Source organism: Narcine bancroftii, chromosome 10 (assembly GCF_036971445.1).
Source record: "Narcine bancroftii isolate sNarBan1 chromosome 10, sNarBan1.hap1, whole genome shotgun sequence".
Classification (NCBI taxonomy): Eukaryota; Metazoa; Chordata; class Chondrichthyes; order Torpediniformes; family Narcinidae; genus Narcine; species Narcine bancroftii.
The window spans coordinates 108207641-108231572 of NC_091478.1; the positions used below are offsets into that span (position 1 = coordinate 108207641).

The window sequence follows — 23932 nt, forward strand, 5'->3', positions numbered from 1 at the left end:
AGTCATTGAGCAGATTTAAAACGGGGATTGATAGGTCCTTGACTACACAGGGGGCCAAAGGTTATGGCAAGACAGCAGGAGAATGGGGTTGAGAAAAACACATCAGCCATTTTTAAAATGGTGGAGGATTCTCAATGGGCTGAATGGCCTAATTTGCTCCCATGTCTTCTGGTCTTCAGACAACAGAAGTTTTTTGATATGTTCCAAAATAGATTTTGGTTTTTTTTCTATAGAGTTTGATAATGAGTGAAGACCAATATGCAGGCAGCCTTTGGGGGTCTGTTAAACACTTGCTGCATGTTACACTCATATCATTTAAATAGTTCAGATGATTTCATAAAACTGACCAACAATAGGTTAAAAGCAGTGAGTTCCAGATGCAGAATCATGGACTGACAGATGAAGGCTGCATCAAAACTTTTCAAAATCCACCACTTTGCTGTGTTGATCGCTGGGAAGTGTCAGATATCAAAGAAACATTCCCCACCGCAGTGAACAAAAACAGCTGTGTAAAAGATTGCCAGGGAGATGAGAAAACAAAATTGTAGAAGAGGGAACAAGGCAATCGAGTCCCATGGCACCAGTAGCCCACATCACTGTTGGATCACTGAGGCAACATAATTCAAATCTGTACAGTATAAACAGCTGCAAATGTTGTTGAGGTTTCAAATATTCTGAACATTGAAAACCTGCATACCAAGGATTGATGTGGGAATGGAGACACACTGATTGGTGAACTCATCGCAGTATGTTCCCCTGTCAGCCCCTTCCTCCTCTGACCTGCCCATCTCCCCATCTCCCCCACAACCTCCCCTGTCCATCCCCTAACCCCCCCCCCCCCCACCTTCTCAGCTCTCAATCCCCTCTTTCCACGACCTCTGGCTTTCCCAGCCACTACTCTTCCCCTCCCCCACCCCCAACCCCAGACATCCTAACAGCCTCCTTCCCATATCCATCTATGACCTCATGTCAAGTGGACCTGTGCTCTTCCCCCTGACCCATTCCCCACCATTTATTCAGGTGCCTGCCTACATATTGATCATATCTTGATGAAGGGCGCAAGCCCAAAATGTTAGTAATGCATCTTTATTTTTGCTCGATAAATTTTCAAATTTGAATTTAAATTTACATTTTTAATTTTTTAAAATTTAAACTTACTACATGCCTGTACGTTTTTGAAGGATGGGAGGAAACCAGAGCTCTCGAAGAAATCCCACACAGACACAGCAAGAATGTACAAACTTCTTACAGACAGTGCGGGATTCAAACCCCAATCCCAGTCACTGATGGTGTAACATCATTGCACTAACCGCTAAGCTAACTGTGCAGGCTTGTATACTGTTTGACCAGCTGAGTTTCTCCAGCATTGTGTTTTTATCCCAAGGTCATTTTGTCTGCTCAGCAAAGTCACATGTTGCATCTGAAAGATTTAATTCTGTCAGAAGGCTATGAAAGATAGTGCCAGCATAATGCCATAGAAATGTTAGACCAGTAGTTCTCAACCTTTTTCTTTCCATTCACATATCTCTTGAAGTATTCCCAATGTCATAGGTGCTCTGTGATTAGTAAGGAATTGCTTCAGATGGTATGTGGGTGGAAAGACTTATTATAGGCACGGTTTCAAAACTCCAAAGGAAATGGGGCAATGACAATTTTTCTCAAGCTAAATGTTTCAGTAACAATTGGGTCCAGAGCAATGATTCTCAACCTTCCCTTCACACCCACATCCCACAATCCCTTACTAATCACAGAGCACTGATGGCATAGGGATTACTTAAAGTGGGATGTGAGTGGAAAGAAAAAGGTTGAAAACCACTGTGTTAGAAAAACTAAGATGAATTATACTTGGTAGTGCCCAGGACCATTTCTCAATGGGCACAATTTCATTAAGAAATCTTTGCTAGCATAGTATAATCCAGGATAAATTCCTTTCTTGCAAGCACAATGGATTTTCAAGGCCTAATTGTGTAGATAAATGCTATTTGCATGTTTGGATACCATTGTTTGCATTGATGCATGATGTGTAAAGCAACTTAAACACACAATTGACGGGCATTCCTCTACCTTTCTATGAGTAAGGGTGTTGGTGCATTTTGAGCTTCTTTGTACAGAAGTTCCAGTCCTTTCACCCATTTGGAAGCTTCTTCTTTTGTATTAGCTATGGAAATAGAAAACAATTGTGAACCTCTTATCCATACTTTGTCCAGTCACTACCTGCAGTTGGAATGAGAATATATTGAATTCAGTGTAAATAGATATGAAGGGAGTCTGGGAACTTGTTTGTAAATTACATTCATGAGTTGACCCTGTATACAGCAAGGAATTATTGCGACCTGTAAATCAATTTTTGATCTAAATTTATAGAGACATTTTATCACAGTCCAATATGGGAATACCAATACCCCTGAGTGTAAAGTCCTACAAAAGGTAGTGAACACAGCCCAGGACATCACAGGCAAAAACCTCCCCACTATTGAGTAGTACATCTATAGGGAATGCTGCCATCGGAGGGCACCAGCAATCATCAAAGACCCATCCCACCCAGCACCTGCTGCTGCCATCAGGAAAGAGGTCTAGGTGCCACAAGACTCACACCCCCAGGTTCAGGAACAGCTGCTCCCCCTCCACCATCAGACTCCTCAATGACAATCTCAATCAGAAATTCATTTAAGGACTCTTACTTGTGCATTTTATTGATTTTCTTTTTGTTCTCTCTGTATTGCATAGTCAGTTTGTTCACATTCATTATCTGTTTACAGCTCTTTGTTTGTTTACATACTTACGCTGTGTACAGTTTATTTTTTGCACTATTAATTAGTAATAATTGTCCAGTGCCCACAGGAAAAAGGAATCGCAGGGTTTTATGTGATGTCTGACAATAAATCTGAAATCTGAATGCACTAACGAAGGAAACTGTGACATTATCAGGCCACACCATGACATTTGTTCCATATTGAACCATCAGATTTCTCCATCAACCTCCTGTGTAAACGCTGCTAATAAGATTTGTGATTTAATATGAGAAGTATTAACAATGATAAACTTTTAACCCCTCCCAATTAAGGGAAGCAGCAGGAGGCTTAAAAATCTTTAAATTAGGAGATATTAAGGGGACACTTTTTGCACATGGAAATCTAGGCTTTGATGCACAATTTTGACCAGCCTGAAAAAAAGATGTGCCTGCTTTTTGTCTTTATGGGGCAGTCCTCAATGATTCTTGAAACCAAAAAGCATACAAACCTGTTCCATTGTGGAAGAGGTGACTGAGAAGATAGTGAGGTAGACACGGTTGGTAAGGCCAGTCTGGAAAGTCATATTGCATGGGAATCAGGGTGAGCTGGCCAATTTTACACACACTTGGTTTGATATCGTTGTATCGGAGAGTTGTTATGGAGGCCCGAGTCTGGTGTGTGCCACAGCGATCAGTGCTGGGTCCCTTGTTGTTTGTAATCTACATTGATAACTTAGCTGAAGTGGTGAATTTGGGTTCAATTTTAACATGTGATAAGAATTTGGACAGGTACATGGATGGGAGACTTACGGAGGGCTATGGACTGGGTGCAAATTAGTAGGACTAGGCAAAAAAAATGGGTTTAGCACAGACTAGAAGGCCTAAAGGGACTTTTTATCTGTGCTGTAATGTTCTATAGTTCTATGGATGACAAGACAGATAGCATGTTTAACAATTTGCAGTTGACACCAAAATTGTTGGTATAGTGGATAGTCAAGAAGACTATCCAAGAATGAAATAGGACCTGGATAAATTGTGAAAAGTGGGCCAAGATATGAACTTTGGAATTTAACTCAAACAAGGGTGAGGTGCTGCACTTCAGTGGGTGAAACTTACACGATGAATGGTCAGGCCTGGGGTGTGTAGTGGAACAAAAAGACTTGGGGTGCAGGCGTATAGTTCAACAAAAGTGATGAAGCTGGTAGACAGGGTGGTGAAGGGCATCAGTCAGGGCAATGAATACAGGAGCAGGAATATCACTGCAGGTAGTTTTGGTAACCTGACCATAGGAAAGATATGACTGAGCTGGAAAGGGTGCAGAAAAGATTCACAATAATATTGCTAGGGCCAGCAATTTAAAGGAGAGACTGGATAGGCTGGGACTTTTCACCCTGAAGCATAAATTATGCTTAAATTATAAAATCATGTGTGGTATACATAAGGCAAACAGTCATGGCCTTTTTCCCAGGGTAGGGAAGTTGACAACAAGAGGGCATAGAATTAAGGTGAAAGGGGAAAAATTGAAAATAGACCTGAGGGGCACCATCTTCACACAGAGGAAAACAGGTACATGGAATGTGGTGACAGATGAAGTGATCGAAGTGGGAACAACAGCAACATTGAAAAAGCATTTACAGAGGGAAATGGATAAGAAAAGTTTAGATGGAAATAGGATAAGCTTGGTCACGCTGAGGACAAATTGTGCTGAAGGGCCTTTTCCATGCTGCCCAATTCTCTGACACTGTGATTATCAGGAAGCAAAGCACTTCTTAGAGAAGTCAAAGGCATATTCCACGTGCAAATTGAAATAAATAGCTCAGAAGTGAAGATGTCTCGGGGAGACAAGTGTTGAATTGCAGCCATGCTGATGTATTGGATAGCAAATCAGTTTTATAATGTGTTACTATTAGAGATTATAGATGAGAAAGTGAGAACGCTTGGAGGCTGTTGGGTTAAAATTGGCATAGATGAAAGGATGTGTTTCCATGATCAGTTACTTACAACAGTGCTTTGAAGCCAAATGGAGGTAAACAATTGGGTTGCTGGCATCTAGTGCAGTCCACAAATAATGAAGGGCTCAGGTCTGACTGCCTTTTACTTCCCTATAGATGCCGTGTTACCTGCTGAGTTTCTCCAGAAATGTTGTGTTCTGCACTGCTTTAATGCACATGTTTTAAAAGCTCCAAGAATTGTGTGAGATTGTTTTTTTACATTAAAGTTCCCACATAACTCATGAAAACAAAGCTTATTTTGTTTTTTAAAATTGGTTTCTATGATGCAAATACTCTGTGAACAATATGTGACCAGTTAGTTGGACATGAGTTTGCATGAAACACTTGAGAGTGACAGAGAGATGAGAAAATGAAAAGCTGGTAGGCATATTATAAACCTGTAACGAAAAAGATGAATTATAAAAATGTGCGAGTGAGAGGGATCTAAATTAATTTTGTGTGAGAGTGCGTCTGACTGTTTGCATAGGCATAAAAGTTTGAAAGTGCACCTTTAAAAAGCATCATGTAAAAAAACAAAATGGCTGGAGGAGCTCAGTGGGTCAAGCTGTGTCTGCGGGGGCGAGGGGGGTGTGGGAGGAATTGTTGATGTTTCAGATCGAACCTTGCATCGGGTGAGAATGGCGTGGACAGAAGAGATATGGCTAAGTTATTTCCCATTGTAGGAGAGTCAAGGATAAGAGGGAACAACTTCAGGAACGAACGGTAGCCATTTAAAACAGAGATGCAGAGGAATTTCTTTAGCCGAGGTCACCACGGGCAGCTGTGGAGGCCTGGCCATTGGGTATATTTAATGCAGAGATTGTTGGGTATCTGAATAGTCAAGGTACCAAAGGTCATGGGGAGAAGCCAGGGGAATGGGGCTGTGGGAGAATGGATCAGCTCATGACAGAATGGCAGAGTAGACTTGATGGGCCAAATGCCTTTTTCCTATATTTTATGGTCCTATTCTCAGATAGTTAAATCAACGTGATTGATTAAAAATAAAGATAAAGGAGAGATTTTGTCCTCTTCCTATGTTATAAGTGGAAGAATTTCTCATAATTTAATGACAAGTCTTTTTTTTTAATTGAGTAAAATGGCAGAATTCACAAGCTTTTAATACTTGTTGTGTAAGACTGTTGGAAGTTTTTTGGCACAAAATCATTACTTTTTAGATTTATTTAGTTCTTGTTCTGAGGAAGCCCACAGGCACCTAAATAAAGAATAGAAACATTGTAATTTAGAGGATTTGATTGCAAGCATGTGCTCTCTGTCTGTCTCTGTCTTATTCTTTCATTCATTAGTTAAAGTTCAAAGTTTCCTTTTATTGTCATGTAATAATATATTCAAAATGTAATATACATGAAATTCTTGAACTTTTGTTGGCCGAAAGGCAAACAAGGAGTTGTCAAGAGCAATGCCAAGCATTAGCCTGAACTATATTTTGAGAAATAAAGACCTAATTTCCATAAACATTCCATGTAGTTCTTTTTTATGCAATATCTAATTTTGGATATAAAATACCTTCATATTAAACAGACATTTTTTTAAATTGACATTTTGAAAATTAGTTTTGATGACCTCATTATAGGAAGGAAGTGGAGGCTATGGAGATAGTGCAGAGGAGATTCACCTGGATGTACTTTGTGAGGTGTCTGAGAAGATTTGGTATGTCACCAAAAGCTCTCATAAACTTCTACAGGTGTACTGTGGAGAGCATTCTGGCTGGCTGGTATGGAGGCACCAACTCTTAGGACAGGAATAAACTCCAGAGGGTTAGGATTAGACATCACGGGCAGCAGACTTCATTCCATCAAGGACATCTATATGAGGAGGTGTCTCAAAAAAACAGCCTATATCCTCAAACACCCCCACCACCCAGGCAATGCTCTCTTCATTCTGCTACCATGGGGAAAAAGGTACAGGAGCCTAAAGAAAGGACTCAGCAGCATAAGGACAGCTTCTTCCCTGCTGTCTTCAGATTCCCTGAATAATCAATGAACCAAAGACACTGCCTCACTTTTCGGGCACTAATAGTGTTATTATTTTTATAGTAATGTTGTAAGATGGTCATAATATGAATGTTTGCACCATGAGGCTGCCACAAAACAGTAAATTTCATGACTGGTTCATGACAATAAGTCTTGATTCTGATGTTGACTGGATTGGAAACTAAGTCTTATGAGGCAAGGCCAGCAGAGCTAGGGTTTTTCTCTTTAGAGTGAAGAAGGGTGAGATGTGACTTAATAGAGATCTACAAAATTTTGAGACGCATAGATAAGGTAGACAATGGCCACCTCTAACCCAGGGCAGGAATACTTGCAGCAAACATCAGAGGACATCTGTATAAAGTAAAGGGAGGAAAATTTAGGGAAGACAAGAGTAAGTTTTTTTACACAGAGAGTTGTGTGTGCCTGGAATGCATTTCCAGGGGTGGTAGTGGAAGCAGGAAAAATAGGCGCTTTTAAGAGAGAGACTTTTGGACAGGCACACGGACAAAAGAAAAATAGAGGGTTATGAGGTAAGAAGGGTTTAGTTTTTGTTTGGGTAAGTATTTATAGGTTGGTGCAACATCATGGACCAAAGACCATAAACAATATTTATTTATTTTTATGTATGTATATTTGTCCTGAATATGTATTGGTTGTCTGTATGTATGCTATATCAGGTTGTGGGTTTGCACGCTTTGCACCAAGGACCAGAGAATTATGTTTTGTCAGGTTGTACTTGTACAATTAGATGATAAATAAACTTGAACATGCCCATTTACAAGTCACTCACCTCCTTGGCTTGTGATACATTGCCTTTTCTCTAAAGTTTCCTTGGTTCTAAAATCTGGAAGTCCCTACCCAACGCTATTGAGAAAGTACCTTCACCAGAAGAACTGCATTAATTCAACAAGGCAGTTCAACATCGTGCTTTAGTAATGGACAACATTTACAAATCCAGAATCCAGATGTATGCACTCATGTTAATGAAACCCAAGATCTTTGAAGAAATCAGATTAAATTTTCCAGAACTGTATCATTTCGAACAGCATAGGCCTAACAAATTGTCACCAAGGTTTTTCTTTCCCCAGAAACTTTTGCTCTTCCTAACCAGATCTCTGTCAACAACTCAGCTTTAATCTTCAACTGGAAAATGGATCATTGGATCCAGAGCAATGTCAAGAGCAATGGCAGCGATGGTGAATTAATTTGTCCGAGCACTCACCTGCCAAACTGAGCTGGTTCAGAACAAACTCAGAACCGTAGAATACTGTGAAGCAGGATTCATCAATGTATTTGTCTCTTTGATCTTTGGAAATCTGTTCGAAGTCCTTTGAATTTTTCCCAAGGCGTAATTCTTTGATTTCTTTTAGATCAACTAAGAGCAAACAAAGTATTCACATCAGATTATGCACACTGACTTTTGTTCAGAATGTTTCACAGTTATAATATCGAAGAGAATACAAAATGCAAAATGCATAACTAATTTTCAGTGAAATGCATGAATTTTCCAGTCATTCAAGATTCTTTTACTGTCATGTAATAGAACAAAAAATTTCCTTTAATCAACCATATAAGGCAGTCAAAGAATCACTATGAGCAAAAGTTGCCCAGCCAGAGAAAGAGAAATTAAATAGAGTCTCCACACGGTTATTGAATGTTCATGGCTTCATCTCCAGCTCTCCCACACAGCCTTCAGTTTGAACCATCAACAACCTGAGCTCTAGATGCACATCTATGACATGATCAGGAGGCCTAGAGCGCTCTCTTGCAATCTGATTATGATATCTGATACTTCTGTAGCCAGTCTCGAGCTCATCTCCAGCAATCCGCAGCCTGGAGTGAGACTTTTGACCACAGTTGCTGGCAGCCTGCATCCTACATGGGTACCTCGCCTCGAGTCACCAAGAGCCTGCCTCGTGTATTCTTCAGCCTCAGTGCTTCTCACAGGTCCGCTGCCAAGGACACTGTCCTGTGGGGGTCAACTCCTCTGCTGCTCCTTCTCAACTCAAATGAGGGGGTGGGGGGTAATCCTATTTTCTGGTGCCCTGCACCAGTCCTCCACATCTCTGGAGCCTGCAACCCCTTGTGGCCATTACTGAACATTAGCATGGCCATCTTGGGCCAGACACCACAGTGGCAGGATTGATTTTAAAATAAGCCACCATCGGCTCCTTTAACAGGCCAGTTAAAGGCTGTACAGCATTGATAACAGTTGGTCTGGGCGGCTGAACCCCACTATATCTCCCTTCCCCATGGGCAGCTCTTTCGTTACAGACACAGCTTTTATCCTTTTTTTTAACTTATTGTTTTTACTGCAAATGCCCTGTATTATTAATGTGGACACAAAACCCAGAACAATTATGTACAGTACAGTATTCTGATTCTCAGTCATCAAAGGAGTCTCTTGATTAGGTGCAAAATGTTAACATAACCTTACATGGTTAGTGTCTCCAGTGCTCATAAGATACATTTCAACACATTTTTTTTTTACTTTCCCCCCCAATAAAATGTGTTTTCTGTTATAGGTTCCTGTACACCATGAACCATTTCCTGAACAAGAGTTTAAAGTTGCGTCTTTTGCCCAGACTTGCATCTCTGCAGTTCTCTAATCGACCACAGGAAGTTGCCGGCTGGTTTTCTCTCTCTCCTCTAAGTGACCGTAGTTCTCAGAATAATCTGACCAATCCCTCAAATGGAAAAGGCAAACTCACAGGTGGCAGCTTGAGTTTACTGCTCAGAATTGCATTATGTTATGTTCCAATAGTGAATGTTTGCATCCATTTCATATTCACTGTTGGCATATTCTGTATCCAAGAACGTGCAGCCCAGAGATTCAATGGCACCAAGCTCATTCCTTTACAAGATGCCATTACCTTACAGAGGGAAAATACATCTATATCAGAAGCTAAGGTGAAAACTTCAAAGCAATCTGCATTAAACCCATTTCATGTCAGTGATTGCATCATATAAATATTATACATACAGGCACCACCAGGGGCCATTCAGCTTATCTGAATTGCACGAGCTTTTACAACTGAAAATGAATCCTATCAAGTTGACATTTTCCCCTTAGTCCTTAAAATGAATTCTAAAGATATTCAAAAACAACATTCTCAAAACACTTGCCATTGAAGGAGCAATATTCTCATCAAAATTTTCATGATTGAAATCGATTTTCTAATCTGAGCTCTCAGTTCACGAATGTCAAGGTTTTAACCACAGGGGCAAAGAGGGTGAAACCTGTCCAGGAGGAAAATAGGTGCAAGGCATTAATGAGATGGCATCAAGGGCTCTGACCACTATGGTTGACCCAGCTCATCTATTTCTGACACCTCCTCTTTCCCCCTAACAGAATAAGAACAGAGTTCTATTCATCCTTACCTTCCACCTACTGGCCTCTCCCTTCAATATGTCCTTTACAGTTTCTGCAGCACCAACAATATTCCCCCACTAAATTTCTATTTCATTCCCTTCCCATTCCAACACTCCATTTGCAAGATCCTTGCCCACTTCTCTAGTCGCACCTATCATTCCCTATCTCATGGGACATGATGGTTCAATCACAGGAGGTGCAACGTCTTTCCTTATACCTCTTCCCTACCCGTCATTTAGTGATCAAACATTCTTTCCAAGAAAGGCAGCAATTTATGTGCATTTCTTCCCATCTGCTGTTCACAAACCGCCTTCCTTGTTATCAGAGAAATCAAATGCAGAGCACCATTCCACCCTGAGCTCTCTCTACCTGTGACTCTTACATTGTTACAATGAGTCCCAACATAAGCTTGAAGAACAATACTCATTTTACATCTGGGCATGTTGCAGAAAAATAGAGAGTTATGGGTGTGGTGGAGGGAAGGTTTAGACTGTTGAGTAAGGTTTCCATAAGTTGGCATAACATTGTGGGCTGATGAGTTTGTACTGTGCTGTAATGTTCTATGTTCTATTTTTTACATCTCATGCTCAGACCATTTCCAGCTGACAACCTTTATTACGTTTCCTCTTTGTGTATGGTGTGGTCTTCAAGTATGCTAGACCAGCCTTTCTCAATCTATTGTTGGCTATGGCCTCCTTAGGACTTTGATCAAAGTTTATGGGCCCATTCCCAATAAAGTGCCCAAATTTAGTTGGTTTCTTCTGTACTTCTGTTCAACTGACTAGGTAAAAAACATAAAAAGCATTTTATGGTTTCAGTATGTGCCCCCCCCTTAAATAATCTGTGGCCCCCATTGATAATGTTTGTACTAGACCACATCAGTCTCAAATTACTTACCCCTATTACTTTTCTCATCTGGCGTATGTGTTTACTTTATCAGAGAAATTCTGTTGGTTTCACCAATACTTTGCTGTGATCCAGATGAACTTACTTTCCCTTTCTCAGGTCTGATTAACTTTGCAGGGCTTACCAAGTTCCTATTAATAACTGTACACAGATCTAGCAGCTTACTGGGCTGTCAGAGATGTACAAGATAGAAACAGGCCATTTTGTCCATTGTGTCTGTTGTGTATGCACTTACACATTAGGACTCAGAGAGGGGGTGCTTTCTCATTCCTTAATACCGTCAGACTAACATGGCTACTGACATATATGGAGAGGTAACATCATGATGTGGGCGTCATGCTGTACAGCAGGGTAGGCTTATACCCAACACTCTTCCCCCTTGTGCAATAAATGTTGAATGGGCCCTCACTACCAACCATTACCATCAGGTCCATGACTACTAGTGACAATTAGGGTATATATACTGAGTGATTATAATATGGAAAGTAATATAGTAATTATGGGACATAGTTCTTTTTTTATATAATTTTTTATTTTTCACACTCTGAACCATATCAACCAAAATATGTACAAACATTTCTCATTAAATTTACACAGTGGTCTTTTCCCCCTTTTTATTTCCCCTTTCCCTCCCTCCCCTCCAAAACCATAAATATTCAACATCTACAATATAATAAAACCATGAAACAATATCTTCACACAAAGGAAAATAAACAAGAAAAATGTGTCATCTATTTATTACACACTGATTCTGGTCATTTTGTTTTTTTATAATTTTCATTCTCATTTTAGGGGATGGAGGTCATAGGCAAGCTCTTTCTGATATGTTCCATGTATGGATCCCAAATTTGTTCAAACATTGTGACTTTATTTTTTAAATTATATGTTATATGTTATAGGACATAGTTCCATAACATGGTTTGAGAATAATATGCAAACCATTTAGAACCGAGATGAGGAGGAATTTCTTTACCTAGAGGGTGGTGAATCTGTGGAATTCATTGCCACAGAGGGCAGTAGAGGTTGGTTCATTAAATATATTTAAGAGGGAATTGGATCTATTTCTTCAGTAGAAGGGTATTAAAGGTTACGGAGAGAAGGCGGGGACGGGGTACTGAACTTTAAGATCAGCCATGATCTCGTTGAATGGCGGAGCAGGCTCGAAGGGTCGAATGACCTACTGCTGATCCTATCTTCTATGTTTCTATGTTTCTTAAAGCGCTTGGGTGGTCTTCTTTCTCTCTTGGACCGCCTCGGCGTGGTATGCTGTACCGGTATTTGCTCTGGGTTGTTCTGGATGGGACCCATAGTCGGGTCGACAGCGACGGCCAGCCTTCACTGGCTTCCGGAATTCTACGTGCTGGACTGCTTGTCGCAGTTACTGGGCTACTCATCTCTGCCCCCCCACCCTTTCACTCAGCCACAGGAGTTGGATTGCCATGGCAGGCCATGGTAGTTCTGGTTCTACCTCTTCCAGGTCGTGAGCTAGTTCATGGACTTCAGTGTCAGACAATGCTTGCAATTGGTCAACATGTCATTTCCACAATCTGTCCCCCACTAGAAAAGAGTATGAGCAGGTGCTCAACTTTTGTAGAATCACTCCTACCACCCATGGGTCTTTGTATTGTCTGTAATCTTGTGCAAGTACTCTCTTGCCCGCCTCCAGTGCTCTTGGTAAAGTTTGTGGCAATGTTGATTTTTCTAAACGGAGTCCCAGATCTGGGTGAACTGTGGACAGCCATATCTGCAGGTTGCAGCCAAATATTAATTCTGCTGGGTTGCATTTTGTGGTAGAATGTGGTGTGTTTCTGTACCCATAAATGAAATCTGCAATCTTGTGAGTCCAGGAGGCGCTTGGTTTCTTGGTTTTTATTGCCTTTTTGAATGTTTGCACAAAGTGTTCTAACTCCCCATTAGTACTTGGGTGATAGGGTGCTGACAAAATGTGTCTCATATTGTTGTCGTACATAAATCTCTTAAAAAGTTCTGATGACCAATTCGTGAGGTAGTCCGTATATGGCAAACATGGCCCGTAGACGTCTACCGGCATCACCTACGGCTCCTAGAACGTTTCCACCAGTGATGTCTCCGCTCCATCCTCAACATTCATTGGAGTGACTTCATCTCCAACATCGAAGTACTCGAGATGGCAGAGGCCGACAGCATCGAATCCACGCTGCTGAAGATCCAACTGCGCTGGGTAGGTCACGTCTCCAGAATGGAGGACCATCGCCTTCCTAAGATCGTGTTATATGGCGAGCTCTCCACTGGCCACCAAGACAGAGGTGCACCAAAGAAGAGGTACAAGGACTGCCTAAAGAAATCTCTTGGTGCCTGCCACATTGACCACCGCCAGTGGGTTGATATTGCCTCCAGCCGTGCATCTTGGCGCCTCACAGTTCGGCGGGCAGCAACCTCCTTTGAAGAAGACCGCAGAGCCCACCTCACTGACAAAAGACAAAGGCGGAAAAACCCAACACCCAACCCCAACCAACCAATTTTCCCTTGCAACCGCTGCAACCGTGTCTGCCTGTCCCGCATCAGACTTGTCAGCCACAAACGAGCCTGCAGCTGACGTGGACATTACCCCTCCATTAATCTTCGTCCGTGAAGCCAAGCCAAAGAAAGAAGTAGCCACCACTACAACCTCTCACTTATTAACTCAAGTGTGCATTGATAGGCTTTAATGATCTCAAAATGAACTCTGTGTTAGTTGTAGCATTCACATCTGAATGATGAAGTACACATTACCAGACTGACACTTTAGGCCAGTGCTAAGGGAGTGTTGTTCTCAAAGTAGACATCTGGCAGATAAAGCATTAAAACAAGATGCCATATCTGGCTTATTACTTCGATATAAATGATGCCATAAGATATGAAAACAGCAGTAACAGCCTCTGCTAGTGTTTTGCTCTGCATTTAATCCTCACATTAATCAAACTTTATTTTATCATGGTGTGTGGGACTTTCCTGAATACACATCAATTCCTAATCCCAGCCATTCCTCATCAAAACTATCAGGAAGCCCACAAATCATGAAAAGTACCAGTTGAAGAAACTTCCTCCTTTCATTCAAATGTTCATTTGTCAGCACAAAACATGACGCCATCAAATGCAAACCCTCAGTCAAATGTTGAAATGGTTTTATCAAACTTATTTGCATTATTGTAGTTGGTAACATAAATTAGACTGACAATTAGACTGAAATATGCTTTCATATTTTGTTTTAATACCTTGATCCCTTACTCTATCCACATGGTGAATTTAAACACAATTTTTCATCTCATTAAGTCTGAGCCCAGAGAAAGTTTTTGCATGCAACAAATTGCAGAACTATTTTGATCTGGAAAATGTGAAGACACATCCAAAGATTTCTTTCCTTCTGCTCGTTAATGAACAGGAATTCCAATCTCCACTGACATTCACATGAAAAAAAGTGCAAGCTGATTCCAAGTCTGATTGACTTGGTGCTTCACAAAAAACACATGCTAACCGTTTTGGAGTTTTGTCTGCCCGATGGAGATGTGGGGGGGGCTGGTAGTCATGGTGGGGAGCTGGCTGATGGAGGACCTCAGTTTTCTTCAGGCTGACTTCCAGGCCAAACATTTTGGCAGTTTCCACAAAACAGGACGTCAAGCGCTGAAGAGCTGGCTCTGAATGGGCAACTAAAGCAGCATCGTCTGCAAAGAGTAGTTCACGGACAAGTTGCTCTTGTGTCTTGGTGTGAGCTTGCAGGCGCCTCAGATTGAAGAGACTGCCATCCGTGCGGTACCGGATGTAAACAGCGTCTTCATTGTTGAGGTCTTTCATGGCTTGGTTCAGCATCATGCTGAAGAAGATTGAAAAGAGGGGTGGTGCGAGAACACAGCCTTGCTTCACGCCATTGTTAATGGAGAAGGGTTCAGAGAGCTCATTGCTGTATCTGACCCGACCTTGTTGGTTTTCGTGCAGTTGGATAACCATGTTGAGGAACTTTGGGGGGCATCCGAGGCGCTCTAGTATTTGCCAAAGCCCTTTCCTACTCACGGTGTCGAAGGCTTTGGTGACGTCAACAAACCAAGTAACAGATGAAAAACACACCGTAATAGGAAGAGAGTTGTGCTACAGAAGTCCAATTTGTGAAGCAGCATACTTTTTTAGAAGGAACATAAGTGGAGAGTGAATTACTTTCTTTGAGCCTTCTGGACATGTAGATGTGCTGCATTCCTGTGTGCTCAGTCCCTTCATTTTGGGGAAACACAGCTGAGTGTGCAGCAAGACTTTTCCTGCTTGATTAATGAAATGATGATGTATTCTGTGTCACTTCTGTTTTTTTCTTAGCTAAATGCAAGGCTTTGTTTCTTTAAAACATTTCTTTAAAGCACTAATAATATCTGGACATTTTCATAATCCCCTTTTATATTACAAAGCTGCGAAATACCCGTAGACATGACCTGTCTTAGGAAGCCAGCTTGCATATTTACACAAAACCGAAATAAGCCAGCTCCATGAGTCAAATACACTCCACCACTGACACTACCAACCTAGATAGATCGAAGACGGGTAAGTCAGGACCCCCCCCCCCCAATCCACTTGCTTCAAAAGCACCACTGTACCTCTTCTATTACAAGTACAAATTAAAAATTAAAATTGTAAAATGTTCAAATTTAGAGATATAGCACGGTAACAGGTTCATCCGACCAACGAACTTATTTAACCTATGAGACATGTATGTCTTTGGAATGTGGGAGGAAACTGGAGCACCCAGAGGAAACCCATGTAGATGCAGAGAAATTGTACAGACAGTGCTGGATTCTAACCTGGGTTAGTGTTGCGCTAACCACTACCTGAACCATGCTGCCATAAACAGACTTATAATGCAAGACAAAATTGTTACTATTACTGCTGAAGAGGCCTTAATTGCACTATATAATTTGCAGAGGTTATAGAACAACATTGTCATACCCACGGTCCTGTTCGGCTCCGAATCATGGGTCCTCTACCGGCATCACCTACGGCTCCTAGAACGCTTCCATCAGCGCTGTCTCCGCTCCATCCTCAACATTCATTGGAGTGACTTCATCACCAACATCGAAGTACTCGAGTTGGCAGAGTCTGCAAGCATCAAATCTTCGCTGCTGAAGACCCAACTGCGTTGGGTGGGTCACATCTCCAGAATGGAGGACCATCGCCATCCCAAGATCATGTTATATGGCGAGCTCTCCACTGGCCACCGAGACAGAGGTGCACCAAAGAAGAGGTACAAGGACTGCCTAAAGAAATCTCTTGGTGCCTGCCACATTGACCACCACCAGTGGGCTGATATCGCCTCAAACTGTGCATCTTGGCGCCTCACAGTTCGGCGGGCAGCAACCTCCTTTGAAGAAGACCGCAGAGCCCACCTCACTGACAAAAGACAAAGGAGGAAAAACCCAACACCCAACCCCAACCCACCAATTTTCCCCTGCAACCGCTGCAACCGTGCCTGCCTGTCCCGCATCGGACTTGTCAGTCACCAACGAGCCCGCAGCAGACGTGGACATACCTCTCCATAAATCTTCGTCCGCGAAGCCAAGCCAAAGAGAGCAACCTATCTCAAGATAGACTAATGAAGATCAATCCCAAAAGCAGCCTGCCTTGGAACTAGGTTTGAACATGTATTACTACATTTTAACTCTTCCAAACTCTGCCCACCTGTTTCTTGTTCTCATTCCATTTACCCATTTTCCCCTCATTCTCATTGTGCTTCATTTTCAACAATTTTCACTCTAATCTTCAAATGTCTCTCAGTTTGCCAAAGCATTATTCTGTAATTTTCCTCATGGGCATAAGAATTCAACCACTTTTAACTTTGTCAAACAATTTGGCAACTTATGCACATTAAGCCTCAGTTGAAATTGATTTCTACTAAAATCAATATTGAATTTCAAAAAATTCAAGATTCTTTTACTGTCATGTAATAAAACTTGTCAGTAAGACATAACAGCGACTGCGCTTGCTGAGAAGACTGAAGCGGGAAAGGCTACAGGCCATCATCGTGTCAACCTTCAAGAGCGACCTGACCTCACGAGAGTCTCCCTCCCTCTCATCGATGTGATGTACCAGGATCGTTGTCTGATGAGGATTTGCAAAATTATTGAGGTCCCCTTCCACGCTGCACAACATCTTTCAGCTGCTCCCATCAGCCAACCCCACCAGGCTGAGGAGCAGCTTCTTGCCATGAACAGTGAGAATGCTGAACGACCAAAGTAACTGCTCAAACTAACCACCCAAGACTCACAAAACTACAGTATATTTATTTATTTGTATGTATTGTTGGATTATACATGAAATTAGATGACAATAAACTTGACATGAAAACAGAACATGTAATATAACACAAAATTGCCTTCTGCTTGCTGTAACACTGACAAAGAGTCACCATTAGTAAGGCAACCCTTACTGTATTCAAGAGAGAAGCAAAAGAGAGTCCCTTCAGAGTCACTTAATGTCCATAGATTCACTTCCAGCGCTCCTACAGCACTCGTTTAGTGAGGACTTTAGCTATGAAGAGAGATTGTAAAGGTTGAGCTTGTTTCCCTGAACCCACGGATGCTGAGGGGTGACCTTATAAAGGGATAAAACATAATAGGAAAGGTAGTCAAAATCTATTTTTACCCTATGATAAGGATATCAGAAACAAGAAGGCACTGAGACCCCACCCCCACAACTGGCAGTGTGACCTTCAATTTCCTCAGGTTGAAATGCTGGACCTTCCTTCCGGACAACCTTTCTTTCGTTTTCTTTTTGTCACATCTCACAGTTTTCTTCAGGTAAGCCCTCAAATCTCACATCTTTACTGGATATTCTAGAAGTTAAGGTCTTTCTAGTTTAGATTGGTGTTGATTAATACATCAAATACATTAACACGTTAACCAACGTGTTAATACATAAATACAACTTGGTTAATGCTTATGCTGGGCCAATTGCAGATAACTAAGGACCGTGAGGGGAGCCGAGCATGTGTGTTGCCTGGCAATGACAGCCAAGGTGAAACTCCATCAGCCCTGACCAAGGGCAGCGAGAATGTGAGCTATCTGATAACAGTCTGGCTGATAAATTTCCAACAATTCCTGATTTCTCTGGAATCAGGAAACTATAAAAATATCTTTGGTGGGGGGGGGGGGGCATGTCTACATGATGGTCCACATATGGTGCAGACATTGCATTTATTGCTGATGAGATAATGCTTGCCATCTGGGAAGAGACTGTTTTGAGATTTGTTAATGTCAAATAGCATTGAAGAATTTAAATCCATGATTTTATATGTTCGGGGAGCTCCTTGATCCTCTACGGATGTGACGAACCTCCCACAGGCCTGTGTAACAAATAAAGGGAATTGGCTAAAGTCTGAGTCCTTCATTCCTGCTGTTTGGACCTCACCCCAAATCCTGGGTCAAAGATCGACACCGAACCTCCATAAATTCTATTTATGCCAATCAAAAATGAAACTCTGCACAAAACCTCAAGGTCTGAGTTTTTATCAAAACATTGCAATCCAACAATATCCAAGCAGTCATAAGTTCCAGTTGTCATTCAAAGTAACTGACATTATCACCATAATGGGCTGTATAGAAAGGGATGATGGGATGATGGGAGGGAGGGAGTTTGAAAACTTGGTGGAATGGTGTACTAACAACAACCTCACCCTCAATGTTACCAAAACCAAGCAAACGATTATTTAGGAAAGGAAAACCAGAAGTGTATTATCCAGAAATCATTGGGGATAAGAGGTGAGGAAGGCAAGCAAATTTAAATTCCTAGATGTCACCTTTCTGGAGCTAACACATGAATGTCAACTTGAAGAAAGCACCTCAACACCTCTACTTTCTCAGGAGTTTGTGGAGGTTTGTGGTATCATTGGAAACCTTGAGAAACTTCTACAGAGGTATAATGGGAAGTATACTGATTGGATGCATCATGGCCTGTATGTGGACAGCAATACCTCTGAGTGGAAAGCCTTGCAAGATGTAGTGGACGCTGCTAGTACATCACAGGCAAAACTTTCCCCATCAAGAAAATCTACATGCATTGTTGTCATCGGATGGCCTTGTGGTCAAGAGAGTTGTTCTGGAAAAACTTTTCTACGAAGTACAGGTGGTGTGGCAAAGTACAGCTAACTGGGACATTATGTGGCAACGGGGCGAGGCTTATCCTTTGCAACACCTAGGACAATAGAATTGCTGTGAGACCTGCTGAATTTCTCCAGCACCTTTGTGTATTCCACTACAATCCCAGACTTTCCTGTTTAATTAAAACCACATAGGGCAAGTGAGGCTGACAGATTTCTAGCTCCAGGTATATTGGTGAACCAGTCAGATTTTCACAGCAGTCCAACCATTGATGGCTATAACCATATAACCATTTACGGAGCGGAAACAGGCCACGTTGGCCTTTCGAGTCCGCACCGGTTCACTGATTTTGTGCGCCCTCTTCAGGCATTGGTCCCGGTAGATCTTCATTTTATCATTCTGGATTTATTTAATTTTTTTGAGTTTAGATTTCCTGATTAGAATTCAAACTCGTGTTCCCAGACCAATACCCAAACAAACCCTATGGATACAGCTCCAATGTAGTCCGACAAAACCATAACTAAAAACTGAATATGTTGGAAATATTCAGCAGATCAATTACATTTAATCTGTACAGTGTGGCGGCCCGCAATTGTGGAGATCAGGCCAACACATCACACGGCAGCAGACACGGACAGAGATCGCCAAAGCGACTCCCAGGACAATGAACCAGTGGGGGTAGAAGCTGGGGCAGCATCAGACCAACAGCCCTAAAATGGTGTTGGTCAAGGTGCCCAGCGAACTCAGCAGAAAAAGGCTGAGGAAGAAGGGCCTTCCTATGCATGGATGTTTCCGCCCCCTATTGTTATTCATACGGATGACTCAGTCAATCAGCAAAAAAACAGTGGGGAACAGTATAAAAGCAGCCTTTCCAGCCGTAATAAAGAAGTTAGTTTAACCTGCCACACTGTGTGTGTTTTTTTATAGCAGTCGGCTACAGCAGTACAATTATACATATAAGAATAAACAAGTGTGATGTTCACAGAGAATCAGAGCAGAGGTCAGGATGTAAGATAGGTAAAAAATCAAGGTACAGAAATGGAAAGTTCTTGGAAGGACCAAAGTAAGAATTATCTGCTTGTGACATCCAGTTGTTACAAACTGCGTGTAACGAGCAGCAATAGACAATGAACCAGACAGTATTTAATTTTAAAACACTAATTTTATTTATTTCTTTTAGACTATCCTTAACACTAAATCGGTTTAAAGTTCAGTCTTTCAAGTTCACTGTTGAAGCATAGGCTTTTGAAATTTGATGCCCAGAGTTAATGTTGAATTGATGGGAAGACTGAAGTTGTGGCCTCTACAGACTCTTCTTGCGTTGCCTTTGAAGAAATGTCCATCTACGATCTGTGGTCATAACACTCCTGGTCCTTTTGTAAGCAAGACTTGAACTGGGTGGCTTCCAAGAAGCTTCCAAGACCCTGGCACAGGTCTCTCCAAGTGACCTCCACTGTTAGTCACAATCAAAATGAAGCACTTTGCTTCACAAAAAGACCTTCTGGCACAGGTCAATCCACTGAAAAGGCCCAGTCATTCAAAGAGCATGCTTTGTCCTGAATTCCTCAAAAATGGCCGGCCATAAGAGCTGCTTTAAAAAGCTGTGTTCTCTCCAGCAGTCAGCGTGGTTCTCCCTTGCAAAATCACTATGTCTTTGCAAATGTATTGAATCTGAAACAGACTGTGACAAGCCTTCCCTCAGTTCTTCCAATGTATCAAATTATCGCTGGGCTGTGTGAAATGTTAAATGTTAACTGTGACCTTTCAGTTCTTCCTCTCTATACTATCCCTTACAGTGATAATCCCATTTTACTAAAACAGGAGCTCGTAATACAATAATGTACCTAAACTAAAAATTCAGGAATAATTAACTAAAAATAGCAAATCTTTTTCTCCCACTCAGGCTGCTTGATCCACTGAGTTCCTCCAGCAGACTGCTTGTTCCTGATTCCAGCATCCATCATGAGTCACTGGAATAGGGAATAAAGTGTGTTTATAGTTATGCTTGTTTGTGGAGACTGGTAATACTGAGGAATCATTACAAAGCGGAATATCAGAGTTTAAATCTGCAAAAGTCTCGGGGAAAAATGATCCACTTGGAGTAGATACTTCAGTCATCAGACGTAGCTCAATGTAAAGATAACCATTGATGGGAACATTAAGAAACTGAGTACTTAATTACTGATCAAATTTATAATTATAAATATTTTGCCAATTGTGTAACTTTATATGCATAAAAGGATTTGGTGAATCGAGACGGGGCAGGAGCATGAAAGAAGCACATGAACCAGTTTAAATCATTGGAAAAATTAATCTTGCTGGCCCATAAAGAGTGGTGTGAATTTACTAATCCTGTTCACTATTCTTTGCCTGCTAAATTTTGAGAGACTGGGGATAATTCATTAACAAAATGTGGAAAAAAATGAAAATAATAAAAAATTTGGAAGGATGTACTACTATTTTTAAGGCTTTTCGTGACCACTCTGCCTCAAGAACAGTTTTGTGGCTATCTGTGAAAATGGAAATATGAAAGATTTACATTTGAAATTTGTTATGCAGATCCAACCCAATGTTTCATCAGTCAAATGATGTTAAAGAATTTTCAACTAATGTCCTGAGTTGTGTTGATACACAAAAGGATCAGGAGACAGAGTATAAATAGTGTTTTGTAAGAACTTCCAGAGTTTCTCCACAATTTGTATAATCAATTTGTTTAAAAACATTGAAATAAACATGCAAAAGTGATCAGAGTGAATCAAATTATGCGCAGCTTCACTTTCACGCAAATTAATTCACTCAAATGAGACTTAACTCATTTGCCTCATCCAACCTTTATGCAAAACACAGTAAGGATTAACAAGAAACCATTGACTAAACAAAACATCAGTGCCCAGAAGTCAGAATTTGTGACAAAGCATATAGTAGATATGTAAATATACATACTTAATTCAACATTTCTTTTGTGCATTTGAAGGATCTATGCCCAGAACATTAACTATGTTCTCTTTCTACCATGCAACCTGATCAACTGAGTACTTCCAGTATTTTCTGTTCTTATTTTCACATTTCCTTCACCCTTCTTCAAAGTAGGTGAAGGTTTTCAATTGCACACCCTGTGTAAGTTGTATATAGGACAAGAATTGCCCACAACACTGTGGATATTCAAGAGGGAAATGTTTGTGTGTATTTTGGTCAGTATGGTTCATAGTGTGAAAAATAAAAAAAAAAATTAAAAATAATTGCCCACAAGATAGAGGCCTTCCGAAGCAAGTTACTTTAGATGAACCTTGAAATGGTTCAATGACCCATAATCTTAAACAAATCTTTGTGGAAATGTGACGAAAGTGGTGAAAATGGGAGGACGGGGCCAGCACCCATGAAATGGAGTTCAAAAACATTTTTTTTAATTTCTCATTTCCCTCAAAGCAGAAACCAACTTGGACAGATAAACCTGGCCATCTTTCACATGAAGAACCAACAGATGTTAATCTGTCACTTGGCTCTCCCATCAGTAGGTGAACAGGTCCTCAGGATTCTTTTAGTTTTTTGTAAAAGAAAATACATCAGCAGAAATATTTTTAAAACTTTTTATTTTAGGGGGTGGCCACTGCTTTTTTTAACCACATTTCCTATCTCAAGAAATACTCATTCCTACATGGTATCCATGTTCCTGCTTGACTTGAAATTCTGTCATTTCAGAGTAGATTGGTCATTTCCGATTTAATCTGTCCATAACTGTACCAACTGTAGAACATGTTACACCAAATTTCTCTCACTCACCACTATGCACGGACTGAACCATCATCTGCTCCCATTATTCCACCTCCTTATATTTAAAATGTGCCCCCCCCCCCTCAGCATCAGCAGCACCAATGTCAGTATGCGATGTTAGCAAGTGCATTTGTGTGTTACATTGCAGGGAGGGGGAAGTGCACAGATGTTCATGGCAGGTATGGCACCTGCACCCCTCCTGCTAACAGAGTTTTCAAGCAGCAGTTTGTGGCCCCTACCCCCACCCCCGTAGTTACCCTAATATCCCCTGATTACACTCATTCTAACGCCGACCCTGGTTTCACACATCAGGAAATTGAGCAGGGCAGCTCTGGGCATGAATCATCCCGAGGAAGGTTTTGTTCCCCTTGTTGTAGAACATAGTACATTACAGGACAGGCCCTTATGCCCATGTTGTTGTGCTAACCTATGTATATTGACTAAAAAAAATTAAACTTACCTCATAACCCTCTATTTTTCTTTCATCCATGTCCCCAAGAGTCTCTTAAATGCACCTGTTGTACCAGTTTCCACCACCATCACTGGCAAGGCATTCCAGGAACCCAAATTCTCTGTGTAAAAAAACGTACCCCTGATGTCTTCCCTAAATTTCCCTCCCTTCACTTTGTACACGTCCTCTGGTGTTTGCAACTCCTGCCCTGGGAAAAAGGGCTTATCTCCACCTCTCCGAATCTTGTAGCCTTCTATTGAGTCTCCTCTCATCCTTGTTCACTCCAAAGAGAAAAGACCCAGCTTTGCTAATCTTGTCCCAGCTCTGCTAACCTTGCCTCCATAGCTTCCACATCCTTCCTGAAATGAGTGACCAGAACTGAACTCAATAATTCAACTGTTTATTTCATGCATATTATGTCATCATTCACTTACTTCCCTCATAATTCACCAAAACTGATTTGCATATGTGGAGACCCTTTTGCTTTTCTTCATGCGTGGCTTAGTGTAATGACAGGGCTAACAGCATCCTGTTGCTACATTACCTCCAGTTCTGATCAAACTTGACTAATGTAGGTGCACATATGATTTATATTTTTTCTATGTAACTCCAATCTATTCAGTCCACC

The 23932-nt window shown here is 41.3% G+C and overlaps 1 protein-coding gene and 1 long non-coding RNA gene across 5 annotated transcripts in view; one reads left to right on the plus strand and one right to left on the minus strand.

Annotated features, from left to right (window-relative positions):
• Window positions 1-23932, minus strand: part of plcg2 (phospholipase C, gamma 2) — a 141440-nt gene that overhangs the window by 69378 nt on the left and 48130 nt on the right. For 3 of the 4 annotated variants that reach the window (XR_011346032.1, XR_011346031.1, XM_069902218.1), the window contains exons 2-3: window positions 7936-8088; window positions 2065-2158 (exon numbers count right to left, since the gene is read on the minus strand). Coding sequence is in view for 1 of the 4 variants with exons in the window: in XM_069902218.1 (XP_069758319.1) it covers window positions 2065-2158; window positions 7936-8088 (247 nt within the window). In the remaining 3 variants the exon portion in view is untranslated. Of the gene's footprint in view, window positions 1-697; window positions 771-2064; window positions 2159-7935; window positions 8089-23932 lie in introns of those variants that run through there. The other variant, XR_011346033.1, reaches the window with a different exon arrangement.
• Window positions 1-23932, plus strand: part of LOC138745107 (uncharacterized) — a 63472-nt gene that overhangs the window by 10383 nt on the left and 29157 nt on the right. The gene's annotated exons all lie outside the window — the stretch shown is intronic.